At 47.5% G+C, this 26,465-nt stretch overlaps 1 protein-coding gene across 2 annotated transcripts in view; it reads left to right on the plus strand.

The window, feature by feature from the left end:
- Window positions 1–820: 820 nt before the first annotated feature.
- The window catches only part of LOC132396566 (uncharacterized), a 57,852-nt gene continuing 32,207 nt past the window's right edge, over window positions 821–26,465 (plus strand). The window contains exons 1-4 of one of the 2 annotated variants that reach the window (XM_059974222.1): window positions 855–930; window positions 10,344–10,727; window positions 15,383–15,781; window positions 24,455–24,544. In XM_059974222.1, the coding sequence (XP_059830205.1) occupies window positions 870–930; window positions 10,344–10,727; window positions 15,383–15,781; window positions 24,455–24,544 (934 nt within the window). In that variant the 5' untranslated portion in view covers window positions 855–869. Of the gene's footprint in view, window positions 931–10,343; window positions 10,728–15,382; window positions 15,782–24,454; window positions 24,545–26,465 lie in introns of both variants that reach the window. The other variant, XM_059974223.1, reaches the window with a different exon arrangement.

The raw sequence follows: 26,465 nt of genomic DNA on the forward strand, positions 1-26,465 counted from the left end.
TATAGCTGGGGTGCCAAAGACTTCTGCAGTTCTGTATTTGTCAACGTGGAGCGGAGAGCGAGTTTGTAAATCTGGTGGAAGCAAAGGGTGTTGGGAATGGTGAGGATGAAGTGTGGGACGGGGGCAGAGAAGGAGTGCTGGGGCAGGGGATGGTGTGGGTGCAGACACCCCCAGACCTGAGACGCCAAGATCATTTGATTCCAATCAAATTACACTCTCTGGTGTTTCCCACTCCCTTCCCCTTTTCCCAGCCATGATTGCCCCCTCCCTGTCCCCTTTCCCACTCTCAGTCCACAATCGAGTCCCCTATCAGCATCAGGTTTATCATCACTCACAAATGCCACAGAACAGAGAACATTGAAGAGTACAGTGAAGGAACAGGCTATTCGGCCCATAATGTTCACTGAACCAACAAAAAAGTAAATCAACCCCCCATCCCCACTTCTTCAGGACTGAAATGAAAGGGTCTCAGCCTGAAACATCGACTGTTCACTCCCCTCCTGCCCGGCCTGCTGAGTGCTTCCAGCATTTTGTGTGTGTTGCTCTGGATTGCAGAATCTGGTGTTTGCAAGTTACTGCAGGACTGTGCAAAAGTCTTTGGCACCAAGCTATATATATGTATGTGCCTAAGACTTTTCCACAGCATCATACTTGCATAAAATTTGCTTCCAGTAAACGCGAAGAGTTTGTAACTACCGTCATGAGAAACTGCACTGTGTTTGAAATGATTTCCTGCCAGCTACTAACTTCGACAGTTCCTGAGAATTTTTTTGAGGAAGTGAAGCAGCAAATCGAGCAGCTTCTGTATTTCAGCGAGAGAATGAAGAAAGAACTGAAGTGTGAGAGGACTCCACACTGAAGCGCTGGAAATGCTCTCTCTCCGGGTTTGTCTCTGCACCGTCCTGTTGTCCATCTCAGTCCGGGGATACAGTAGGTGTTTTCCATTGTCCCCTGTCTCCCCGTTGTCTCTCTCCTAAAGGCTCGTTTTACTTTGTGGTGCAGCGCGATCTATTTGGACGTTGGTTCTGCCAGTGGAGGGTTGGCGTTGGGACCCTGTCCTTCCCTGAGTGCTGGGGTGGACTGCCTTCCGGTGACGATGAACCCCAGTACTACTGGGAAGAGACGTCCAAGTTTGATCCCAGTTAAAGGCCAGGCACAATTCCAAGCCTGGGTGGTGATGAATTTGGAGCGAAGCTGTAGTGTGGTGGTTAGCGTGATGCTTTACATTCCCTGTGACCCAGGTTCAATTCTCGCCGCTGTCTGTACGTTCTTCAGTTCTCAATGCTATTTGCTTATTTTTATTGTTTTCACGATCTTTCCCCTTTGCACATTGGCTGTACGACGGCCTTCAGAATCAGAATCAAGCTTCATATCACCGACATATGTTGTGAAACTTGTTGACTTTGTGGCGGCAGTACGATGCAATACCTAATAACAGAGAAAAACTGAATCACAGTAAGTGTATATATGTGTATGAAGTAGTTAAATAATAGCACCAAAACAGAAATAAAGAAATAATGAGGTAGTATTCAGGGTTCATTGTTCATTCAGAAATCGGATGGCAGAGGGAAGAAGCTGTTCCTGAATCGCTGAGTGTGTGTCTTCAGGCTCCTGTACCTCTTGCCTGGTGGTAGCAACGAGAACAGGGCATGTCCTGGGTGATGGGGGTCCTTAATGATGGATGCTGCCTTTCTGAGGCACCACTCCTCGAAGATGTGTTGGAAACTATGGAGGCTCGAGCCCATGATGGCGCCCAGTTACTTTTACAGCTCTCTGCAGATTCCTTCCATCTTAAGCTGTAGCCCCCCACCCCCCACCCCCCATCCCAGGCGGTGATGCAGCCAGTCAGAATGCTCCCCACCGTACGTCTGTAGAGATGGGCGAGTCTTTTACGTGACATACCAAATCTCCTCAAACTCCTGGTGAAATATAACCGCTGTCGGACCTTCTTTGTAATTACATCGACATGTTGGGACCAGGTTCAGTCCTCCGATGTTTTGAAACACCCTGGAATTTGAAACTGCTCACTCTCTCCACTTCTGATCCCTTGATGAGGATTGGTTTGTGTTCCCTCGTCTTACCCTTCTGAAGTCCACGGTCAGCTCTTTGGTCTTACTGACGGTGAGTGCAAGGTTGTTGCTGCGACACCACTCCACTAATCGGCATATCTCACTCCTGTACGCCCTCTCATCACTACCCGAGATTCTACCAACAATGGTGGTATTGTCAGCAAATTTATAGATGGTGTTTGAGCTAGACAGTCATGGGTGTAGAGAGACTTGAGCAGTGGCTAAGCACACATCCTTGAGGTGCACCAGTGTTGATTGTCAGTGAGATGGGGATGTTATTAGCAATCTGCACAGATTGTGGCATTCCAGTTAGGAATTCCAGGATCCAGTTGCAGAGGGAGGTACTGAGGCCCAGGTTCTGTAACTTATCAATCAGGACTGTAGCAATGATGGGTTCTTTTGGGTTTCTTTGTTCTGTGTCTGCTTGTAAGGAGAGAAATCACAAGGTTGTATAATCTATATATGCATTGAACTCTGAACTCCCTGTGACCTCATGGGTTTCCTCCAGGTGCTCTGGTTTTCTCCAACAATCTACTGGTTGGTGGGTTAACCGGGCATTGTGAATTGTCCTGTGATTAGGCTCGGATTGTTGGGCATCATGGCTCAAAAAGCCGGAGGGGGCCTATTCTGCATTGAGTCTCAGTTAATGAATATATTGGGAGGGGAGCCTGCTGGTGGTGGTGTTCACATCCACCCGATACCCTGATGTGGAGAGGTGGTGGCTGCTGGAATAGCAGGGCGAGTAACTGCGTTGCGTGTTGCAGACAGCGCACACCGCGGCCACTGTGCGCTGGCGATGGAAGGAGGGAGTACTGACTGGGTGCTCAAGTGGTCACTGTTGTCCTGGGTTGTGTGATGTTGTAGTTGTACAAGATGTTGGTGAAGACATATTGAGTACAGAGTTGGGATGTTATATTGATGTTGAATAATGATAACATAATAATTTATAATACTAAAGAACACAGTAAGTATTAGTACATTAGACAGCTTATATACATGGATTGATTGTATATACATAAAGTTCCATATGAATGACAACTTTATCATTTCCTGTCAGTTACCTGAAGTACAGACACTCCTGAGCCTGGAGTCACTTTATGGACATAAAGTCTATCTGTCAATCTATATATCAATCTATGTATAGGAACTATTATATGTACAGTATTTATACTGTGTTATTATTATTATTGTGCTCTTTATTTTATTATATTTTTGTGCTGCATTGGATCCAGAGTAACAATGGTTTTGTTCTGCTTCACACTTGTGGCCATCTATTGAACACCAAAAGGACGCAGAGAACACTGGATGGTCCAGCATAGTACAGACCATTCAGCTCTCAATGTTGCTCCAATCTTTTATCCTGCTCCAAGATCAATCTAACCCTTCCCTCCCACATAACCTCCATTTCTCTTCCATCAGTGTGTCTACCTAAGTGTCCCTAATGTCTCAGCCTCTACGACCACCAGGATGTTCCACACACCCACCACTCTCTGTCAAAAACTTACTCCCTATACTTTCTGCCAGTCACCTTAAAATTAGACCCTCTCATATTAGCCAGTTCTGCTCTGGGAATGTAAGTAACTCTGTCTTGTTGGACATGGTCATAGTTTGACCCCCATCTCAACCTCCCAATGAAGCCTTGTTGTTTATAGAGTCATAGAGAAGTACAGCACTGAAACAGGCCCTTTGGCCCACCTAGACCATGCCAAAACCATTTAATCTGCCTACTTCCATCGACCTGCACTGGGACCATAACCTTCCATATTCCTACAGTGTACCTGTCCAAATTTCTCTCAAACGTTGAAATCGAGCTCTATGCACCGTTTATACTGTCAGCTCATTCCAGTCTCACCACCTTCTGAGTTCCTCTTAAAATTTTCACCTCTCACCCCTAACCCGTGACCTCTGTTTGTAGTCCCACCCATCCTCAGTTGAAAAAGCCTGCTTGCACTTACCCTGTCTGTAAAGGATGCAAGAACTTCAGGCGTGCGGTTAGATCGGGGGAAGCTAAACATTGATGTTTGCAAAGCTGTCACAGATTCCACTGAAATGCATTGAAGCGAGAGGTTTCACTGCTTGATGGCATTGAGCACTGGTTGTAGCCCTTTTAAAAGGCCATTCTGCCCATTGACCTCAGGCTGGTTCCATGCAAAAGCACAAACAGAAATGATTTGGCAGATGCTGGAAATCCAGAGCCACATAAAATGCTGGAGAAACAGCAGGTCAGGCGAAATCTATGGAGGGGAATAAACTGTTGATATTTTGTGCCAAGACCTTTCATCAGGACTGGAGCTGAGAGAGGACCAGTGAGAGGATCTCAGTTAACTCCTGTCGAAGGGAGGATTTAAAAGATCTACATGGAAACACACAGTGAGATGTGTCGTTTGCTTGAACGAGCAACACAGTCTGAGGATGTACTGGGGGCCGCCCACAAATGTCACCACGTTTCTGATGCCAACGTGAAACAATTTACTGACCCTAACCATGTGTGTGGAATGTGGGAGGGAACTGGAGCACCCAAAGGAAACCCAGGCAGTCACGGGGAGAACATCAAGAACCCCCACAGACAACCACCACAATCAAACCCTGATTGGTGACACTGTGAGGCGTTACGCTAATCGTGCTGCCCTTCAGAATTGTCATTTTCTAAGAGACCTCATTGTGGAGCAAAATGAGGCACAAGGGATTCTGTAGATGCGGTAAATCCAGAGTAACACACAGAAAATGCTGGAGGAACTCAGCAGGTTAGGAAGCATCTATGCAGGGGTAGAAGCAGTCAATGGTTCGGGCCAGACCCTTCTTCAGAAGGGTGAAGGATGAAAAGATAAAAACAACTCATTTGTCCAACCTCTCCTTATGCTCTCTAATCCAGGTGGCACCCTGGTGAACCTGTTCTGCACCCTCTCTGGACTCGACACCCTCGACATGGGGTGACCAGAACTGTGTGCAATGCTCCAAGTGCAGTCTGACCGAAGTTTAATACAGCTGAAACATAGGACCATAGGCAACAAGAGCAGACCCGGCCATTCGGCCCATAGACTCTGCTGCACGTTCATCCATGTCTGATTTAGTTTCGAGAGTTTCAGACTTGCAGAGTAATGGGTCTTTCTGGTCCAGCAAGTCCGTGCCATCCGATTACACCGGTGTGACCAATTGACCTACTAACTTGTAGGTCTTTGAGATGTGGGAGGAACTGAGATCACTTGGAGGAAACCCACACGGTCACAGTGAGACAATACAAATTCCATACAGGCCACTGTGGGAATTGAACCCAGGTCGCTGGCTCTGTAACAGCGTAACACGAACCGCTGTACTACTGTAGCAACTCGAAATTTTAGAAGGATTTATTATCCCTCTTCACTCCATTCTCCTGCCTTCTGCATGTAACCTTTGATGCCTTTAGAAGTCAAAAATCTATCAACCTCTGCATTAAGTACACCCAATGACGGCCTCCACAAACATCTGTGGCAATAAATTCCACAGATTCAACCCCTTCTGGCTAAAGACATCCCTCCTCATCTCCATTCTAAAGGTACGTCCCTCTAAGCTGAAGCTGTGCCCTGTGGAGTAACACACAGGAAATGCTGGAGGAATTCAGCAGATCAGGCATCAACTACTGAGAGGAATGTACAGTCATCGATTTGGGCTGGAAAGGACGGGGGCAGTCCACAATATCCTGAAATGGGAGGGTGAGCAGCCAGAGGTCGTGGTACATATTGGTACCAACGACAAAGGCAGAAAAAGGGTGGAGGTCCTCAAGACAGAATAGAGGGAGATCGGAAGGGAGCTGGGAAGCAGGAGCTCGAAGATAGTAATTGCGGGATTGCTGCCTGTGCCACACGACAGTGAGTATAGGAATAGAATGAGATGGAGGATCAATGTGTGGCTGAAGGATTTTTGGATCATTGGGACCTGTTGTGGGGCAGGTATGACCTGTACAAAGAGGACGGGTTGCACTTGAATCTGAGGGGGACCAATATCCTTGTGGGGAGGTTTGCTAAAGCTGTTGGGGAGGGGTTAAACGAGATTTGCAGGGGGGTGGTAACTGAAGTGAAGTGGCAGAGGATGGGGAAGTTGGAGCACAAGTAGAGATAGTAGTGAGTTTGTGAGGAGGGATGGGCAGATGTTAGAGCGAAGATGCACTCAGCTTTTTGGTTTGAGATGTGTCTATTTTCATGCAAGGAGCATCATAAACAAGACTGATTAACTTAGAGCATGGATCAATACATTGACGTAGTGGCCATTACAGAGACTTGGATGCCTCAGGAATAGGAATGGCTGCTGAGTATGCCAGGCTTTGGATGTTTCTAAAAGAACAGAGAGGGAGGCAAAAGAGGTGGGGGCATGTCATTGCTAATTAGGGATAGTGTCATGGCTGCAGAAAAGGAGGAAGTCATGGAGGGATGGTCTACTGAGTTAGTGTGGGTGGAGGTCACAAACAGAAAGGGGCAATAACCCTACTGGGTGTTTTTATAGACCCTGCAATAGTAACATGGATACCGAGGAGCAGATAGGCAGATTATTTTAATAATAGGGTTGTTGTGATTGGTGATTTTAACTTTCCTACAGTTGACTGGAATCTCCCTAGAGAGAGGGGTTTAATGGGGTGGAGTTTGTTAGGTGTGTTCAGGAAGGCTTTCTGACACAATATGTAGATAAGCCAACGAGAGGAGAGGCTGTACTTGATCTGGTATTGGGAGATGAACCTGGTCAGGTGTCAGATCTCTCGGTGGGAGAACATTTTGGAGGTAATGAGCACAACTCTGTCTTCTTCACCATAGTGCTGGAGAGGGACAGGAGCAGACAATTTGGGAAAACACGTAATTGGGGTCGGGGGAAATATGATGCTGTTAGGCAGTGTGATGAACCCCTAGGTCTATCTTGCTGTGGACTGTCATTTTAAGAGAGAGTGCCTGAGTGACGTCAACCACCAGCTTTCTCGGCTCCTGTTTGATTCTTACTGAGAGAGAGAGGAGCGGAACTATTCAACTCTGCAGCTTGTTTTGATTTAAGCGAGGACACTCACTCACACACAGTCAGTCGCAGTTGGAGTCGGACAAGGGAAGGAAGCCACTGACTAAGGGGTCACTGGTTGGAACTTCCGAGTGTCCACAAGGGTGGGTTGAGCAATGACCCAGCACATTGATAAGTGTCTATCACGTTGTGTGACTGGGGGCAATCTTGTGGAATCTACCAATGTGTTAACCCTTGCCTGGGTGGTAGTTCCCTTTGAAGACGGTACCCCTGTGATAAGCTACTATTGGTGATAATTCGTAAGCGGATTTGGAACGATGACGGATAAAACCTACACCGATTGCTACCCTGTTTTACCACCGTGGAACCTGTGGAATACGACATAAATGCCCTCTCTCGACATTCACCTTGGATTACAAATCTCTCTCTCACATCATTTAATCTGTGGATGAACTGAACTTTCATACCTCACCATCTCACGATTTTAAGCCTGGAGCCCCCCCGCCCCCCGAGCTCAGTAGTTTGGGAGTTATATTTACACATATGGATACTCATAACACTGTTAACTTTTGACTATTCTTGTTTACATTGCTATATTAAGTAGATACTAATAAAGATAGTGGTTTCAACATCAAAACCAGACTCCAGGTGTGGACTATCACTGCTCATTTAAACCATTCTGGTAACAAGCAGGAATTTAGGAGAATAAATTGGGAGCAGACCTTGTCAGGGAAATGCACGGCCAAAATGTGGCAAATATTCAGGGAATATTTGCATGGAGTTCTGCATAGGTATGTTCCATTGAGGCAGGGAAAGGTTGGTAGGGTTAAAGAACCATGGCGAACAAAGGATGTAGAAAATATAGTTAAGAAGAAAAGTTTACAAAAGGTTCTAGAAACTAGGTACTGTTAGAGCTCTAGAAAATTACAAGGTTGCGAGGAAGGAGTTTAAAAATGGAATTAGGAGAACCAGAATGAGAAGCCCTTGGTGATGAGGATTAAGGGAAGCATTGTACAAGTACGTGAAGAGCAAGAGGATGATCCGTGTGAGAATTGGACTCATTAGGTGCGATGGTGGAAACGTGTGCACGAGAGATTGACAAACCCCCGAAACCCTGACTTGACCCCAGCCTGTAACGCTCTATATTTCAATAAGAGTCTGAGGTGAACTGGTTTGTCACCAAAGACACTGGCAAATTTCTACAGAGATACCTGGAGAGTGTTCTAACTGGCTGCATCACCGTCTGGTCTGGTGGGGCCACTGCTCAGGATCAGAAAGACCAGCAGAAAGTTATAAACTCAGTCAGCTCCATCGTGAGCACTGGTGTCCCCAGCACCCAGGACACCTTCAAAATGCAACGCCTCAAAAAGGTGGCATCCATCATTAAGGACCCAGCACCCAGGACATGCCCTCTTCTCATTGCCACCATCAGGGAGGAGGAACAGGAGCCTGAAGACACACAGTCAATGATTCAGGAACAGCGTCTTCCCCTCCGCCATCAGATTTCTGAATGGTCAATGAATCCATGAGCTCTTCCTCAGAATTTTTTCACTCTTTTCGCCCAACTTGTTTATTTCCTTTCCTTAGTTTATATGCACTGACTGTAATTTATAGAATTTATTATTATACATTGCCTTGTACTGCAGCTGCAAAACAACAAATCTCATTGTCTATTCTATTGTTTCTATATTAAATCTGATTCTGATTCTGACGTAACCCCCACTCCGGTCTCTACAGCACCAGACCGCAGCGTGTAGCCCACTCCTGAGTATCCATTATTGCACATGTAAACCCCCCAGCCTGGACCCTCCTATGGATCACAGCCTGTTCCCAGTCCTGACTATCCATTACTGATCATTTAGTTGTCAGGCCCTGCTGGTGTATCTGGAAGATCGCTGAAAGCCTGTGTCAATCAACTGTTGGGAAAGATGAAGGATATCTTCAATCCCTCACTGCTGCAGTCAGAGGCCCCACCTGCTTCAAAAGGGTAACATCAGACCGGTCGGTGCCCAGGCAGAGCAGGGTGAGCTGCCTTAACGACCATCACCCAGTGGCACTCACATCTACTGCCATGAAATGCCTTGAGAGGTTGGTCTTGGCTGGAATCCACTCCTGCCTCAGGAAGAGCCTGGGCCCATGGCAATTTGCCCGTCACCACAACAGGTCTACAGTGGATGCAATCTCACTGGCTTCTCACGTGGCCTTGGCTCACCCGGACAACAGCAAAACCTTTGCACTGCTTATCGAATTGAACTTTTGTATATATTTATTGTAAATAATAGTTTTTATTTTATGCTTTGCACTGTACAGCTGCGGCAAAACAACAAATTTCAGGACAGATGCCGGTGATATTAAAGCTGATTCTGATTCCCCTCCCCCATGTCAGGGCCCAGTCTGTAACCCACTCCCCTGGTTTGATGGTCGTCAGGCCCACTGACATCTGAAGATCCACTCGTGACAGTAGTGAAACTCCAGGTCTGTTTCCCAGATTTTCACCCACTTTCCCCACCTTCCCCACTCTTGACCCGGTTCCAGCTGCCAGTCGCATCTCCCCCAGTGGGTCCCATTCTCATCTCAGAGTATCAGGCTGGAGAGTGAGTCCTTGGTGGCCCTCCCTCAAACAACTGATTACAATCACTTCCCTCCATCTGAATCTCCTTTCCTTCCCTCTTCTCCATCTTTACCACTTACCACATCTCCCTTCCCCCTTCCCTACCCAGCACAATTTACCCTTAATCTCACACCCCACCTCAATCAATCACCTGAGACTCCTGTCCCACCCTCCTCAATCCTCAATCACTTCAGAATCCTGTCCCACCCCCTCTATCACCTCTGAGTCCTCTCTCACCCCTTCTCAGTCCATCAATCACCTCAGATTACGGTCTCACCCTCCGCAATCCATCTATTCCCTCAGACTCCAGTCTCACCTCCCCTTTCCCTCTGGCCATTCGACATTCCTCTATCAGTCCCGATGCAAACCAAAACTTCAACGTCCTTTCACACCCACAGATGCAGCTCAACCGGCTGAATTCCTTCAGCAGATTGTTGTTCAAATATCGTCCTCTATCTCTCTCTCACTCACTCTCTCTCTCTATCACTGCCTCTCTCATTCACTATCTCTCTCTATCTCACTCTCTCACATTCTCTCTCTCTCTGATTCACTCTCTCACTCACTCACATACACTCACTCTCTCTCTCTCATTCACTCTCTCTCTCCCTCCTCTCTCATTCAGTATCTCTCTATCTCACTCACTCACATTTTCTCTCTTTCACTCACTCTCACTATCTCTCTGTCCCCAGACTATTCGATATATGGTTGGTCAATGTCCGGCGCTGATGTGGTCTCTGCGGTGAAAGGGACCTCCGCTGTGTTACCGTGTACTTTCACCCTCCCACCTCCTGGTGTCGCCCTGAACGGCTCCGTGATCTGGTACAGGGGGAAACAAAGTGCAGGTAATCTGGTGTTTAACTGCACACATCCCGGTTCCGGCCCCTCCGGGTGCGATACAACGACACAGGAGGCTGGAGGAGGGCGGTTCGGATTCGTGGGGAACCTCAGTCGGAGAGATGCCTCGATAATGGTGGAGCGTCTGAACTGGAGTGACGGTGGTTGGTATCGGTGCCGGGTGGAGCTCAATGTTGGCAAATTTCAAACGGTGGTTCTAACAAATCTGTCTGTGGGAGGTGAGGACCGATGTTTAAGCATTGAGTTGTAAAACTAATCATTTCACATTTTATCTCACTGAAAACTCATTTTATTCATAATTTGCAAGTACATTTTGCAGGATATCATGTCAAATAGATGTGATGGTCATGTGCACTAGCACATAGAACAACAGCACCGTACAGGCCCTTCAGCCCACAATGTTGTGCTGACCCTTAAACCTGCTCCAAGATCAATCTCACCCCCTTGCCTCCCACATACCCCGCCATTTCTACAACATCCGTGTACCTGTCTCAGTCAGTCTCTCTCTCTCTCCCTCCCCCCTCCCACTCTCCGACCTCCCCCTCTTCCACTCCCCCTCCCTCTCCCCTCCCTCTCTCTCCCTCCCCCTCTCCCCGGTCCGTGACGCTGCTGCCATTTCAGTCAGCAATGAAGGGCCTCCATCTCTGGCAGCATTCAGGGCTTCCTTCATCGTGTCAGTAGCTTCCTCTCAGTTTTCACTGCTGTCAGTCATACAATTCCCGAGTGGGACTCAGGAATACCGTCACACTCAGATGTCGAAGGATTCTCCATTGCTGTATCCATAACAACATTGTTTTACCCGTCAGGGTTGTTACCCTGAGCTGAACCCCCAAACCTGGAGGATCAGTGATCCTCTCTTACAGAGAATATAGAAACAGAAATCTACAGCGCATTACAGGCCATTCGGCCCACAATGCTGTTCTGACCATGTAACCTACTCTAGAGAGATTACCTCAGGGCTCGTGAACTCAATCCCACAGCTGATGAATGCTAGTACACCAGACACCTTCCTAACACCACTGTCAACCTGTGCAGCAGCTTTGAGTGTTCTATGGACAGAGTCCCCAAGATCCAGCTCATCCTCCACACTGCCACCAGTCTTACCATTCATATATTCTGTATTCAAATTTGACCTACCAGAATGAATCACTTCACACTTATCTGGGTTGAACTCCATCTGTTCTACACACCCTCCACTCTCTGTGTAATGAACCTGCCCCTGAACTCTGACATCCCCTCAATACTTTCCAGAAAAGTCTCTGGCTGTCTGCTCGATTATGCCTCTTATCATCTTGTTCACCTCTATCAAGTCGCCTCTCATCTTTCTTCACTCCCAAGAGAAAGTCTCCAGCTCGCTCAACCTTTCCTCATTAAACATCCTCTCTGGTCCAGGCAGCATCCTGGTAGATCTCCTCTACATCCTCTTGAAAGCTTCCTCATCCTTCCTGTAATGAGGTGAGTGGAACTGAACTTACTTGCTGCTGCAGGTTTGATTTTCATTGCATGTCTGCCTACGTGTCTGCACAGGTGCAGTGAAAATCCAGTTGCCGCAGCAACACAGGCACAGAGCGTTGCATCAGAAAAGCAGCAATCAAGGTCAAGTTTATTGCCATCTGACTGTACACAGATACAGAACGTCAAGGGTGGTAATCTCGGGATTGCTGCCTGTGCCACGAGACAGAGAGGGTAGGAACATAACATAAATGTAGCCAGTTAGAGAGGTTGAAATGTGTCTATTTCAATGCTAGGAGTATTAGGAATAAAGGGGATGAACTTGGAGCATGGATCAGAACATGGAACTATGATGTTGTGGCCATTACTGAAACTTGGCTGGAGGAAGGGCAGGATTGGCTGATGCAGGTACCAGGGTTTAGGTGTTTTAAAAGGAACAGGATGGCAGGTAGAAAGGGGGGGCGTGGGTGAGTAGCATTACTGGTCAGGGATAGTATCATGGCTATAGAAAGGGAGGATGCTGCAGAGGGAGTGTCCACTGAGTCAGTGTGGGTGGAAGTCAGCAATAGGAAGGGATCAATCACTGTGCTGGGAGTAGTCTACAGGCCACCAAATAGCCCTCAGGACACCGAGGAGCAGATAAGCAGGCAGATTTTAGAATGGTGCAGGAAATATAGGGTTGTAGTTATGGGTGATTTCAACTTCCCTCACATTGACTGGCATCTCCTGACTGCAAGGGGGATAGATGGGGCTGAATTTGTTAGGTGTGTTCAAGAAGGATTCCTGACACAGTATGTGGACCTACCGACGAGAGGAGAGGCCATACTGGATCTGGTTCTGGGAAATGAACCTGGTCAGGTGACAGACCTCTTGGTGGGGGAGCATTTGGTGAGAGTGACCACAACTTCCTTAGCTTCAGCATAGCTATAGAAAAGGATAAAACAGACAAAATGGGAAAGTGCTTAACTGGGGGAGGGCAAACAATGAAGGGATGAGGCAGGAACTAGTGAGAGTAAATTGGAAACAGATGTTCAAGGGTGAAAGCACAGAAGTAATGTGGGAGAAGTTTAGGGACCAGTTGTGCTGGGTTCAGGATAGGTTTGTCCCACGGAGGCAAGGAAAAAATGGTAGGAAAAGGGAACTGTGGCTGACAAAACACGTGAGGCAACTCATCAAGAGGAAGAAAGAAGCAAATGTTAGATATAAGAAGCAGGAAGTAGGAGGGGCTCATGAGAAATATAGGGTAGCCAGGAAGGAGCTTAAGAAAGGACTTAGGAGAGCTCGAAGGGGGCATGAGAAGGCCTTGGCATGTAGGATTAAGGAGAACCCCAAGGCATTCTATGCATATGTGAAGAATAGGAGGATGATGAGAACGAAGGTGGGGCCACTAAAGGATAAAGAGGTTAATATGTGCCTGGAGGCGCAGGAAGTTGGGGAATAATTTGCTTCAGTATTCACAAGTCAAAAGGACCTTGATGAGGGTGAGGTCGAAGTAGAGCAGGTCTGTGTGCTGGACAATGTGGAGATTAAGGAAGAAGTATTGGATCTTCTTCAAAACATCAAAATTGATAAGTTTCCAGGACCGGACGTGATATACCCCAGGTTGTTGTGGGAGGTGAGAGAAGAAATCACTGGAACAGTACTATAATCTTTGAATCCTCTTTGGCTGCAGGGGAGGTGCCGGAGGATTGGAGAATGGCAAATGTAGTTCCCCTTGTTTAAAAATGTTAATAGGGAGAATCCTGTGAACTAGAGACTGGTGAGTCTTACGTCGGTGCTCTGAAAACTATTGGAAAGGATTCTTAAGGATAGGATCTATGAGCATTTGGAGAAGTCCAGTCTGCTCAAGGATAGTCAACATGGCTTTGTGAAGGGAAGGTTGTGCCTCATGAGCCTGACTGAGTTTTTTGAAGAGGTAACACAAAAAATTGATCAGGGTAGAGCAGTAGATGTGGTCAACATGGATTTTAGCAAAGCATTTGACAAGGTCCCCCATGAGAGACTCATCCAGAAAGTCAAGAGGCATGGAATCAATGGAACTTTGGCTGTTTGGATAAAAAATTGGTTTACAGGAAGAAAGCAGAGGGTCGTAGTGGAAGGAAAGTATTTTGCCTGGAGGTCGGTGACTAGTGGAGTGCCACAAGGATCTGTCCTGGGACCCCTACTCTTTAAGTATAACTGAGAATGCATGTAGTTTGCAGCACAGGTAAACAGTAAACAGCTCAGTGCACTATCTTTGTAGAAAGCAGGGTTCACTGTAGAATTCCTTCTCAAACACACCAGCTCAGGCTGTTGAACACTTTCAGTACAGTAAGTATTACACTGGAGAGGGTTCAGTGTAGAGGAGATTCAAGTACAGATGAAGATCATTGTCGTCTGAGTGTACATCTCCACAACAAAATGTAACAGTGTTCCTCTGGATCACGGTGCACCCAGAAAACATCTACAGTATCACATCACACACAGCTCATAATGCAAAATATTCCCACAGCTAAGTTAATAAGTTAGTGACTAATGCCATTACACTGGACTGACTGGTGTTGTTATACAATACTGACTGGTGTTGTTTCATTGTGGTGATTGTGTTGTCACACTGTACTGATTAGTGATATCACACTGTACAGATCAGTGTTGTTACACTGTACTGAGTAGTGTTATAATTCTGTAGTGACTAGTGCCATGACACTGTTATGCCTAGTGTTATGCTGTTGTGACTAGATATGTTACTCTGTAGTGAGTAGTGTTATTACACTTTAGTGAATAGTGTGGTCACACTACAGTGACTAGTGTTACAATGTAGTGACTGATGTTCTTACACGGTACTGGTTAATGTTATACTTCAGTCATTAGCATTATTGCACAGTAGTGACTAGTGTTGTTACACTGTACTGATTAGTGTATTCACACTGTAGTGATTAGTATTGTTACACTGTACTGATTAGTGTTGTTACACTGTAATGATTAGTGTTGTTACGCTGAAATGACATTGTACAGTGACTGTATCTACTGGTGATTGGTGTTGTACTGTACTGATCAGTGTTGTTACACTGTACTGATTGGTCTTGTTACATTGTACTGATCGGTGTTGTTAGACTGTACTGATTGGTCTTGTTACACTCCACTGATTAGTGATGGTGTCAGTTGGTTCAACAACTGAATGTCTGAAGGGAATTAGCTGTTCCTGAACGTGGTGGTGTGAGATTTAGGCTTCTCTGCCTCCAGTCCGATGGGGCTGTTTTATATTCGAAAGAGGTTCCCTAGTTTGAATGGTTTGCAATGAGTGAGACACATGTGGGGGTCTTTTCATTCTGGTGGTCACTGAGGGGAGTATTTATTGTTTTGTTGGCTGGAAATTTTGTCAGTGGTTAAACATGTTTGGTGGGTGTTAACTGATATATTCAGGCACCTGTCCTTCCCTCAGCTCCCGGCGAGAGTGTTCCAGTGCTGAACGGGACTGAAGGAGCTTCGGCCACGTTACCCTGTGTGTTCACACGGCCTCAGCAGAGATTCACCGCACACACGGTGACGTGGATGAGGAAGGATCCCTATCGACACATCGTCACCTTCAGGCGTATTCGAAATGGATCGTGGGCAGCAGAAAACGGAGTGACTCGGTACGAGCTCGTCGGGGACCCAGAGCATGGAAACGCCTCGACCAGTATAAAGCAGCTGAGAGTGGAGGACAGTCACAGCTACCTGTGTCTGGCTGAGTTCAGGAAAAGCCAGCATTATTATTATTATTATTGGCCCACCAGAGACCACGTCAAACCCCCATATATCCATGTGTTCCAGAGTGAGATCCGGCTGCAGGTCAGATCAGGTAAGAAATCATTGACACATTCTGCAGGGCATGGGGAGGGTTTTAGGGGTGGGTGGGGGGAAGCCTGCTACCATTATCCTTTCTCTAATCAATCCCCACCCCCGTGTTTATCTGTCTGTCCCCGAGTGAGATCTGACTGTAGATCAGACCCGGAAAAGAACCCGTCACCACATTCAAGTTCAAGTTTAATTGTCAAACAGCCACACGTGCATACAGCAAAACAAAAGTGTTCCTCCAGGGACAAGGTGTAAAGCAGAGTAGCAACAGCACACAGTACACATCGTTACGATCGCAGAAAAGCATACAGTCACAAAAAGACATAATATAGCCCAAGTTCCTGAGTGGTCTGGCTTGGAGCTGGATGGTAGATTGGATATTGTCCTGGTCCAGCTTGTCTCTCACTAAGTGAACACTGGGGGGCAGCACTGAGCAAAAGAGGAAGGCAGCACCAATGGGAGGGGCCTGTCCCCAACCCACGACGGACTCCAGCACGTCCACAGAGGCCTCTGCTCTCTCCCACACCATCTCGGCATCTTCTGCAGTGTTCAGGGATGGGTCAGAACCTCCAGCACCCATTGTATTCTGTGTCCAGACTCTGGGGATGAATGTTATATCGGCCACTCCCAGCCTCAGCTGGTGATGAGTTCCATTTCCCCACCACAACTCCATCTCAGACGGTCCCTCACACAGGGTGGCCCCCAGACCTTCAACAGGCCCCCTGGCAGGGCCTTGCCTGAGCCTGGGAGGAATGAGTGGAGTTCTAACGGGGGATCAGGAAGCTTCTCAGAGAAGATGCACACTCAACGTTTCAGGAAGAGCTTCTTCCTTCCTGCTGATTTCTGAATGGACAATCAGAAAAGTGAGGGCCATCTCACTTTTTCCTTATTTTTTCCTCTTTTTGTGCTACTTATTTAATTTAAAATTATACATGTAGGTATATATTTCTTATTGAAATTTACAGTTTTTAATTAATATGTATTGCAATGTATAACGGGGTGTCAGGGTGAAGATACGTCTTTACCAAAGGAGGTGTAAGTCACTCCTTCCCTCCACTAGTCTTCACTTTCCCCTTGGGCGAGGTGTAGCCCCTGCTTCGCCCCCGATCAGGGTCACGTGGATGGTCGAATGAGCAGCTGGTGCAGATCACAAATTCTGGTTATGCGACCACTGACACCAGGCAGACAATCTCTGAAGCGTATTGATAATGGCTGGGCTCCGTCCTGTACAGATACTGCTCAGAAGAAGGTGATGGAAACCACCTCTGTAGAAAAATTGCCAAGAACATTTATAGTCATAAACAGGAGAAAACCTGCCATTGCTGGAAATCCAGAGCAACACACACAAAATACTGGAGGAACTCAGCAGGTCGGGCAGCTTCTATGGGGAAAGGATCAAAGGTTCATTTTATTGTCAAAGTTTACAAGTAGAATACAACTCTGATATTCATCTTCTCCAGATAACCATGGTAACTAGAAAAACCATGGGATTCGTTACAAGAAAAGACATCAATACCCCCACACGAAAAGGAAAAAGAAAAATCTCGCAAACCTCAAACCCCCCCCCACCTCTCTCCCTCGCACAAAAGCCCACAGATCACCCACCTTGAAGACAATTGTCAGAAGATCGAAAGCCTCAAGCCCCCAACCCCCTCCCTCTCAAAAAATACAGTGCAGACAACACCAAACCCAACACCAGTCAACAGGAACATCAGACACCAATCCCTAACCCCTCCCTCACACAAAAAACAATACATCATCCCTCTGGAACCCCAACCCACCAATCAGCAACAGGAACATCAATCCCTAACCCCTCCCTCACACAAAAAACAACACATCATCCCTCTAGAACCCCAACCCACCAATCAGCAACAAGAAAGAAAACAGAAACTGAAGGAGAGCAAAATAAACTACAGCCCAACAGCCACATCAGTCTCAGAATTTCAAACATTCCTCGCACCAGAATTGAGTAAACAGTCGATGTTTTGTGCTGAGACTCTGCATCAGAACTCATGAAAGGGCCTGTTCTGCACGGTGTGAGTCCTGATGAAGGGGTCAGCCTGAAACGTCAGCTGTTTACTCTTCTCCAGAGATGCTGCCTGGCCTGTTGAGTTCCTCCAGCATTTTGTGTGTTCATCATGGTTACGAGACTGTGATTGCCCACATCACACAACACAGCACATACCGATGATGATGATTGCAATGTACTGCTGCACAAAACACAAGCCGGTGAAATTATCCTAATCCCGATTGCGATTCTGCAGAATGTCAGGGGGAGGAGGCAGACAGGACACGATTACAGGGCTCAACCTGTCACATTGATCCATAAGAAGATAAGAAATAGGAGCAGGATTCGGCCATCCGGCCCATCGAGCCTGTCTCGCCATTCGATAAGATCATGGCTGATCTGTCCGTAAACTCAGCTCCATCTACCTACCTTTTCCCCATAACCCTTAATTCCCTTACTATGGAATAACCTATCTAACTGTTTCTTAAGTATATTTAGTGAAGAAGCCTCAACTGCTTCCCTAGGCAGAGAATTCCACAGATTCACCACTCTCTGGGAAAAACAGTTTCTCCTCATCCCCATCCTAAATCTTCTCCCCGAATGTTGAGGCAATGCCCCCTAGTTCCAGTCTCACCTACCAAGGGAAACAACTTTCCTGCTTCTATCTTATCTTTCCCTTTCAAAATTTTGTATGTTTCTATAAGATCCCTCTCATTTTTCTGAACTCCAGAGAGTATAGTCCCAGGCGACTGAACCTCCCCTCACAGGTTAACCCCTTCATCAAGACAGAAGCCAGCCCCCCACCATGGATTCTGTCTGCACTTCTCACCGTCTCTGTGAAACAGAATGCAAAATCAGAGACCCTCCCATCCACCCTGGACATTCTCTCTTCGGCCCTCTCCCACTGGGCAGAAGGTACAACAGCCTGGATGCACGGACCACCAGGCTGAAGGACAGCTTTTATCCTACAGTTATAACTATGGAGTGGTCCCCCAGTATGATAAGATGGACTCTCCACCTCATTATTTATTTGTTTATTCATTTAGAGATACAGCACGGAACAGGCCCTTCCAACCCAACGAGCCACACCACCCAGAAACCCACCTATTGAACCCACGATGATTTACAATGACCAGTTAACCGACGAGCCGGTCCATCCTTAGACTGTGGGAGGAAACCGGAGCACCCGGAGGAAACCCACACGGTCACAGGGAGAACGTACAAACTCCTTACAGATGGTGCAGGAATTGAACTCTGAACTCTGACACCCATCTTGTCTTTATATCTGCTGAACTGAGACAATGGAGATGCCCGGCAGGATAGTGGAATTCTCCTCTTGTGGGATGTGGGAAGGCAGGGAGACCTCCAGTGTCCCTGACGACTACAACTGTGAGAAGTGGATCCAGCTGCAGCTTCTAACCATCCGCGTGAAGGAGTCGGAGCTGGAACTGGATGAACTCCGGATCATCCGGAAGGATGAGAGGGTGATGGATAGGTCACACAGAGAGGCAGTTACACCCAAGGTGCAGGAGAGTATCCCTGTGGCCATCCCCCTCAAAGTGGTATACTGTCATGGGGAGGGGAGTGGGTGGAGAGGGATGACATAACAGAGGAAAGTCACAGTGGTTCAGTCTCTGGCACTGAGTCAGCCTCTGTGACTCAGAAGGGAAGGGGGGGGAGAAGAGGCACACTGTGGTAATGGGGGATTCATTAGGGGACCGGACAGTAACGGACGGTGAGGACAATATGAGTGAGGTTGATTTTCTGGATAATACATTTGGACGGATGAGTCCCCGGGGTCTGACGGAATATTCCCCAGGCTGCTCCATGAGGCGATGGAAGAGATTGCTGAAACTCTGGTTAGGATCTTTATGTCCTTGTTGTCCACGGGAATGGAACCGGAGGATTGGAGGGAGGTGAATGTTGTCCCCTTGTTCAAAAAAGGTAGTAGGGATAGTCCAGGTAATTATAGACCAGTGAGCCTTACGTCTGTAGTGGGCAAGCTGTTGGAAAAGATTCTTAGAGATAGGATCTATGGGCATTTAGAGAATTATGGGCTGATCAAGGGCAGTCAGCATGGCTTTGTAAAGCGCAGATCGTGTCTAACAAGCCTGATAGAGTTATTTGAGGAGGTTACCAGACATATAGATGAGGGTAGTGCAGTGGATGTGATCTACGTAGATTTTAGTAAGGCATTTGACAAGGTTCCACACGGTAGGCTTATTCAGAAAATCAGAAGATCCAGGGAAGTTTGGCCAGGTGGATTCAGAATTGGCTTGCCTGCAGAAAGCAGAGGGTCATGGTGGAGGGAGTACACTCAGATTGGAAGGATGTGACCAGTGGTGTCCCACAAGGATCTGTTCTGGGACCTCTACTTTTCGTGATTTTTATTAACAACTTGGATGTAGGGGTAGAAGGGTGGGTTGGCAAGTTTTCAGAAGACACAAAGTTTGGTGGTGTTGTAGATAGTGTAGAGGATTGTCAAAGATTACAGAGAGACATTGATAGGATGCAGAAGTGGGCTGAGAAGTGACAGATGGAGTTCAACCCGGAGAAGTGTGAGGTGGTGCACTTTGGAAGGACAAACTCCAAGGCAGAGTACAAAGTAAATGGCAGGATACTTGGTAGTGTGGAGGAGTAGAGGGATCTGGGGGTACATGTCCACAGATCCCTGAAAGTTGCCTCACAGCAGATAGGTAGTTAAGAAAGCTTATGGGGTATTAGCTTTCATAAGTCGAGGGATAGAGTTTAAGAGACACGATGTAATGATGCAGCTCTATAAAACTCTGGTTAGGCCGCACTTGGAGTACTGTGTCCAGTTCTGGTCACCTCACTATTGGAAGGATGTGGAAGCATTGGAAAGGGTACAGAGGAGATCTACCAGGATGCTGCCTGGTTTAGAGAGTATGCATTATGATCAGAGATTAAGGGAGCTAGGGCTTTACTCTTTGGAGAGAAGGAGGATGAGAGGTGACATGATAGAGGTGTACAAGATATTAAGAGGAATAGATGGAGTGGACAGCCAGCACCTCTTCCCCAGGGCACCACTGCTCAGTACAAGAGGACATGGCTTCAAGGTAAGGGGAGGGAAGTTCAAGGGGGATATTAGAGGAAGGTTTTTCATGCAGAGGGTGGTTGGTGCGTGGAATGCACTGCCTGAGTCAGTGACGGAGGCAGATACACAAGTGAAATTTAAGACAGGTATATGGAGGAATTTATGGTGGAGGGTTATATGGGAGGCAGGGTTTGAGGGTCAGCACAACATTGTGGGCTGAAGGGCCTGTAATGTGCTGTACGATTCCGGATGGTACGTTGCCTCCCGGGTGCCAGGGTCTGGGATATCTCAGATCGGGTCCTCAGCATTCTGAAGTGGGAGGATGAGTTGCCAGAGGTCGTGAAGAATGTAGGTGCCAATGACATGGGTAGGATGAGTGACGAGGTTCTGCATGGGGAGTCAGGTACTAAGTTGAAGGGTAGGAACTCCAGGGTTGTGATCTCAGGATTGCTACCTGTGCCACATGCTACTGAGGCTAGAACTAGGAAGATTGCACAGTTTAATACATGGCTAAGGAGTTGGTGGAGGAGAGTGGGCATCAGATTTTTGGATCATTGGGCTCTCTTCCGGGAAAGTGGACCTGTACAGAAGGGACAGTTTGCACCTGAACTGGAGGGAGATTAATATCCCTGTGGGAAGGCTGCATGGTAGGTTTAAACTGGAGTTGCAGGGGATGGGAACTAGAGTGCCAGAACAGTCAGTGGAGAGGTTGTGGAGGCAGATGTTCATAAAACCTCAGACAAAGATAGGTTGAGCCTGGTGGGACTCGTGTCCTGAGCTGAGTATATGTTGAATCATTATGGAAAGAGCTAAGGAACTGCAAGTGTCATAAGACCCTGATGGGAGTTGTATACAGACCCCCTGAACAGTAGTAAAGATGTGGTCTTCAAATTACAACGGGAGAAAGAAAATGCATGTGACAATAATCACAGGGAGTTTCAATGTGCTGGTAGATTGGGAAAATCAGCTTGGTGCTGGATTACCGGGGGAAAATCAAGAGTCCTATGAGATGGATTTTTAGAGCAGCTCGTGGTGGAGCCCACTGGGGGATCAACTATACTGTTGTGTAATGAACCAGAATTGATTAGAGAGCTCATGGTAAAAGAACCCTTATAGGGGAAAGTGATCATAATATGATCAAATTCAACCTGGATTTTGAGAAACTAAATCAGCTGTATCAGTATTTCAGTGAAGTAAAGCGAATTACAGAGGCATGAGAGAGGAGCTGGCCAGAATTGATTGGAAAAGAACGCTCACCGGGATGATGGCAGAACAGCAATGGCTGGAATTTCTGGAAGCAGGTCGGAAGGCACAAAATATATACATCCCAAAGAGGAAGAAGTATTCTGAAGGCAAGATGACACAACCGTGACTAACAAGAGAACATAAAAGCCAAAGAGGGAGCATATAATAGAGCAATAATTCATGGGAAGTTAGAGGATTGGGAAGCTTTTAAAAATCAACAGAAGGCAACTAAAAAGTCATTATGAAGGTAAAGATGAATATGAAAGTAAGCTAGCCAATGATATTAAAGTATATACCAAAAGTTTCTTCAGATATTTGAAATGTAAAAGAGAGGTGAGAGTGGATATTGGACCGCTGGAAACTGATGCAGAAGAGGTGGTAATGAGGGACAATGAAATGGTGGATGAATTGAATTAGTATTTTGCATTAGTCTTCACTGCAGAAGATGGTATCAGTATGGTGGAAGTTCCAGGAGTCAGGGGTCATGAAGTGTGTGAAGTTACCATTACTAGAGAGAAGGTTCTTGCGAAACTGAAAAATCTGAAGGTAGATAAATCACCTGGACCCGATGCTGTACATCCCAGAGTTCTGAAAGGGGTGGCTGTTGAGATTGGGGCGGCATTAGTAATGATCTTTCAAGATTCACTAGATTGTGGAATGGTTCTGGAAGACGGGAAAATTGCAAATGTCTCTCCAATATTCAAGAAGGGAGAGAGACAGAAGAAAGGAAACTATAGGTGAGTTAGTCTGATCTCAGTGGTTGGGAAGATGTTGGAGCTGATTATTAAGGATGAGGTTTCAGGGTATTTGGAGGCACATGATAAAATGGGCTGTAGTCAGCATGGTTTCCTTAAGGGAAGATCTTGCCTGACAAAACTGTTGGAATTCTTTGAAGAACTCACAAGCAGGATAGACAAAGGAGAATTAGTGAATGTTGTGAATTGGATTTTCAGAAGGTCTTTGACAAGGTGCCACACGTGAGGCTGCTTTACAGGTTATGAGCCCATGGTATTCCAGGAAAGATACTCGCTTGGATAAAGCAGTGGCTGATTGGCAGGAGACAAAGAGTGGGAATAAAGGGAACCCTTTCTGGCTGGCAGCTGACAACTAGTGGTTTTCGACAGGGGTCTGTGTAGGGACCGATTCTTTTTACGTGATGTGTCAATGACTTGGATAATGAAATTGATGGCTTTGTTGCAAAGTTTGCAGATGAAATGAACATATGAGGGGCAGGTAGTTTTGAGGAGGTAGAGAGGCTGCAGAAGGACTGAGACATGAGGAGAATGGGCAAAGAAATAGCAGATGGAATAGTGTTGGGAAGTGTATGGTCGTGCACTTTGGTAAAAGAAATGAAAGGATTGACTACTTTTTAAATGGAGAGAAAATACAAAAATCTGAGGCAGAAAGAGATTTGGAAATGCTTGTGCAGGGTTTCCTAAAGGCTAACTTGCAGGTTGAGTCAGTGGTGAGGAAGGCAAATGCAATGTTCGCATTCATTTCAAGAGGAGAAGAATATAAAAGCAAGGATGTATTCACTAGAATTCAGAAGAATGAGGTGTTTCCTTATTGAAATCTTTTGAACGGTGAGAGGCCTTGATAGAGTGGATGTTTAGAGGATATTTCCGATGGTGGGAGAGTCAAAGACTAGAGGACACAGCCTCAGAATCGAGATGCGTACTTTTAGAACAGAGATGAGGAGCAATTTCTTTAGCCAGAGAGTGGTGAATCTGTGGAATTCTTTGCCACAGGCAGCTGTGAATTCACAGTAAGTTAGTTACAATAAGAAATATCTAAAAATGAATAAGTAATGTAAAAAGAGAGCAAAATGGATGTGGTGTTCACGGGTTCATGGACCGTTCATAAATCTGATAGTGGAGGGAAGAAGCTGTTCCTGAAACATTGAATGTGAGTCTTCAGGCTCCTGTACCTCCTCCCTGATATTAGCAATGAGAAGAGGACATGTCCTGGGTGGAGGGGGTCTGTGGTGATGAATGCCACCCATTTTAAAAGACAGTGGGACGGGTCATCGATACAATCACAATCAAGTTAATTATCACACAACTATTTTGTGAAGTTTGTCGTTTTGTGGCAGCAGTGAAGTGTAGGAAATAAAAATCACCACAAGATACAAAATTAAATGAATAAATAGTATGAAATAGGAATGATTTGGAAGGTTATGGGCCAAACGCTTGCAAATAGGACCTTGGATGATGACCTTGGTCAGTATGGACCATCGGGCCGAAGGGTCTGTTGGGCTGTACAGTGTGTCTCCACAACTCAGGTATCGATCGGGAGAAAGCTGCTAAGGCACAGTGAAAATGGAAGCACTGTACTGAGGTCTGGTGTTAAAGCTGCTCTCTGTCTCACAGCCAACTCAAACCCTCTCATTTACGTGCTGGTCGTTCTGGTTCTCCTGCTCCTAGTCTGTGTCCTCCTGGCAGTCTCCTGGAAGAAGAAAGGTGAGCGGAGAACTGGCTGGCAAGTGAAGATGACTGTTCCTCTCCATGAAGGAGAGTGGCTGATGGGGGGAGAGTCGGTGGACTGTGGGAGGGGACTCAGTGGGTGATGGGGAGAGTTGGTGGGCTGGGGGAGGGGATTCAGTGGGTGATGGGGGAAAGTCATTGGGCTGTGGGAGGGGATTCAGTGGGTGATGGCGGGAGAGTTGGTGGACTGGGGGTGGGGATTCAGTGGGTGATGGGGGGAGAGTCGGTGGGCTGTGGGAGGGGATTCAGTGGATGATGGGGAGAGAATCGGTGGACTGGGGGTGGGGATTCAGTGGGTGATGGGGGGAGAGTCGGTGGGCTGTGGGAGGGGATTCAGTGGGTGATGGGGAGAGAGTCGGTGGGCTGGGGGAGGGGATTCAGTGGGTGATGGGGGGAGAGTCGGTGGGCTGTGGGAGGGGATTCAGTGGGTGATGGGGAGAGAGTCGGTGGGCTGTGGGAGGGGATTCAGTGGGTGATGGGGAGAGTCGGTGGGCTGTGGGAGGGGATTCAGTGGATGATGGGGAGAGTTGGTGGACTGTGGGAGGGGATTCAGTGGGTGATGGGGGAGAGTCAGTGGGCTGTGGGAGGGGATTCAGTGGGTGATGGGGGGAGAGTCAGTGGGCTGTGGGAGGGGATTCAGTGGGTGATGGGGAGAGAGTCGGTGGGCTGTGGGAGGGGATTCAGTGGGTGATGGGGAGAGAGTCGGTGGGCTGGGGGAGGGGATTCAGTGGGTGATGGGGGGAGAGTCGGTGGGCTGTGGGAGGGGATTCAGTGGGTGATGGGGAGAGTCGGTGGTCTGTGGGAGGGGATTCAGTGGGTGATGGGGAGAGTTGGTGGACTGTGGGAGGGGATTCAGTGGGTGATGGGGGGAGAGTCAGTGGGCTGTGGGAGGGGATTCAGTGGGTGATGGGGGGAGAGTCAGTGGGCAGTGGGAGGGGATTCAGTGGGTGATGGGGAGAGAGTCAGTGGGCTGTGGGAGGGGATTCAGTGGGTGATGGGGAGAGTTGGTGGACTGTGGGAGGGGATTCAGTGGGTGATGGGGGAGAGAGTTGGTGGGCTGAGGGAGGGGATTCAGTGGGTGATGGGGGGAGAGTCAGTGGGCTGTGGGAGGGGATTCAGTGGGTGATGGGGGGAGACACAGTGGGCTGTGGGAGGGGATTCAGTGGGTGATGGGGAGAGTTGGTGGTCTGTGGGAGGGGATTCAGTGGGTGATGGGGAGAGTTGGTGGACTGTGGGAGGGGATTCAGTGGGTGATGGGGGGAGAGTCAGTGGGCTGTGGGAGGGGATTCAGTGGGTGATGGGGGGAGAGTCAGTGGGCAGTGGGAGGGGATTCAGTGGGTGATGGGGAGAGTTGGTGGACTGTGGGAGGGGATTCAGTGGGTGATGGGGGAGAGAGTTGGTGGGCTGAGGGAGGGGATTCAGTGGGTGATGGGGGGAGAGTCAGTGGGCTGTGGGAGGGGATTCAGTGGGTGATGGGGGGAGACACAGTGGGCTGTGGGAGGGGATTCAGTGGGTGATGGGGGGAGAGTCGGTGGACTGTGGGAGTTTGATTAGAACCATAGAACATTACAGCACAGAAACAGGCCTTATCGCCCTTCTTGGCTGTGCCGAACCATTTTTCTGCCTAGTCCCACTGACCTGCACCTGGGCCATATCCCTCCAAACCCCTCTCATCCATATACCTGTTCAAGTTTTTCTTAAATTTCAAAAGTGAGCCTGCATTCACCACTTCATCTGGCAGCTCATTCCACACTCCCACCACTCTCTGCATGAAGAAGCCCCCCTAATGTTCCCTTTAAACTTTTTGCCCTTCACCCTTAACTCATGACCTCCGGTTTTTTTCTCCCCTGGCCTCAGTGGAAAAAGCCTGCTTGCATTCACTCTATCTATACCCATC

Source organism: Hypanus sabinus, chromosome 7 (genome assembly GCF_030144855.1).
Source record: "Hypanus sabinus isolate sHypSab1 chromosome 7, sHypSab1.hap1, whole genome shotgun sequence".
NCBI lineage: Eukaryota > Metazoa > Chordata > Chondrichthyes > Myliobatiformes > Dasyatidae > Hypanus > Hypanus sabinus.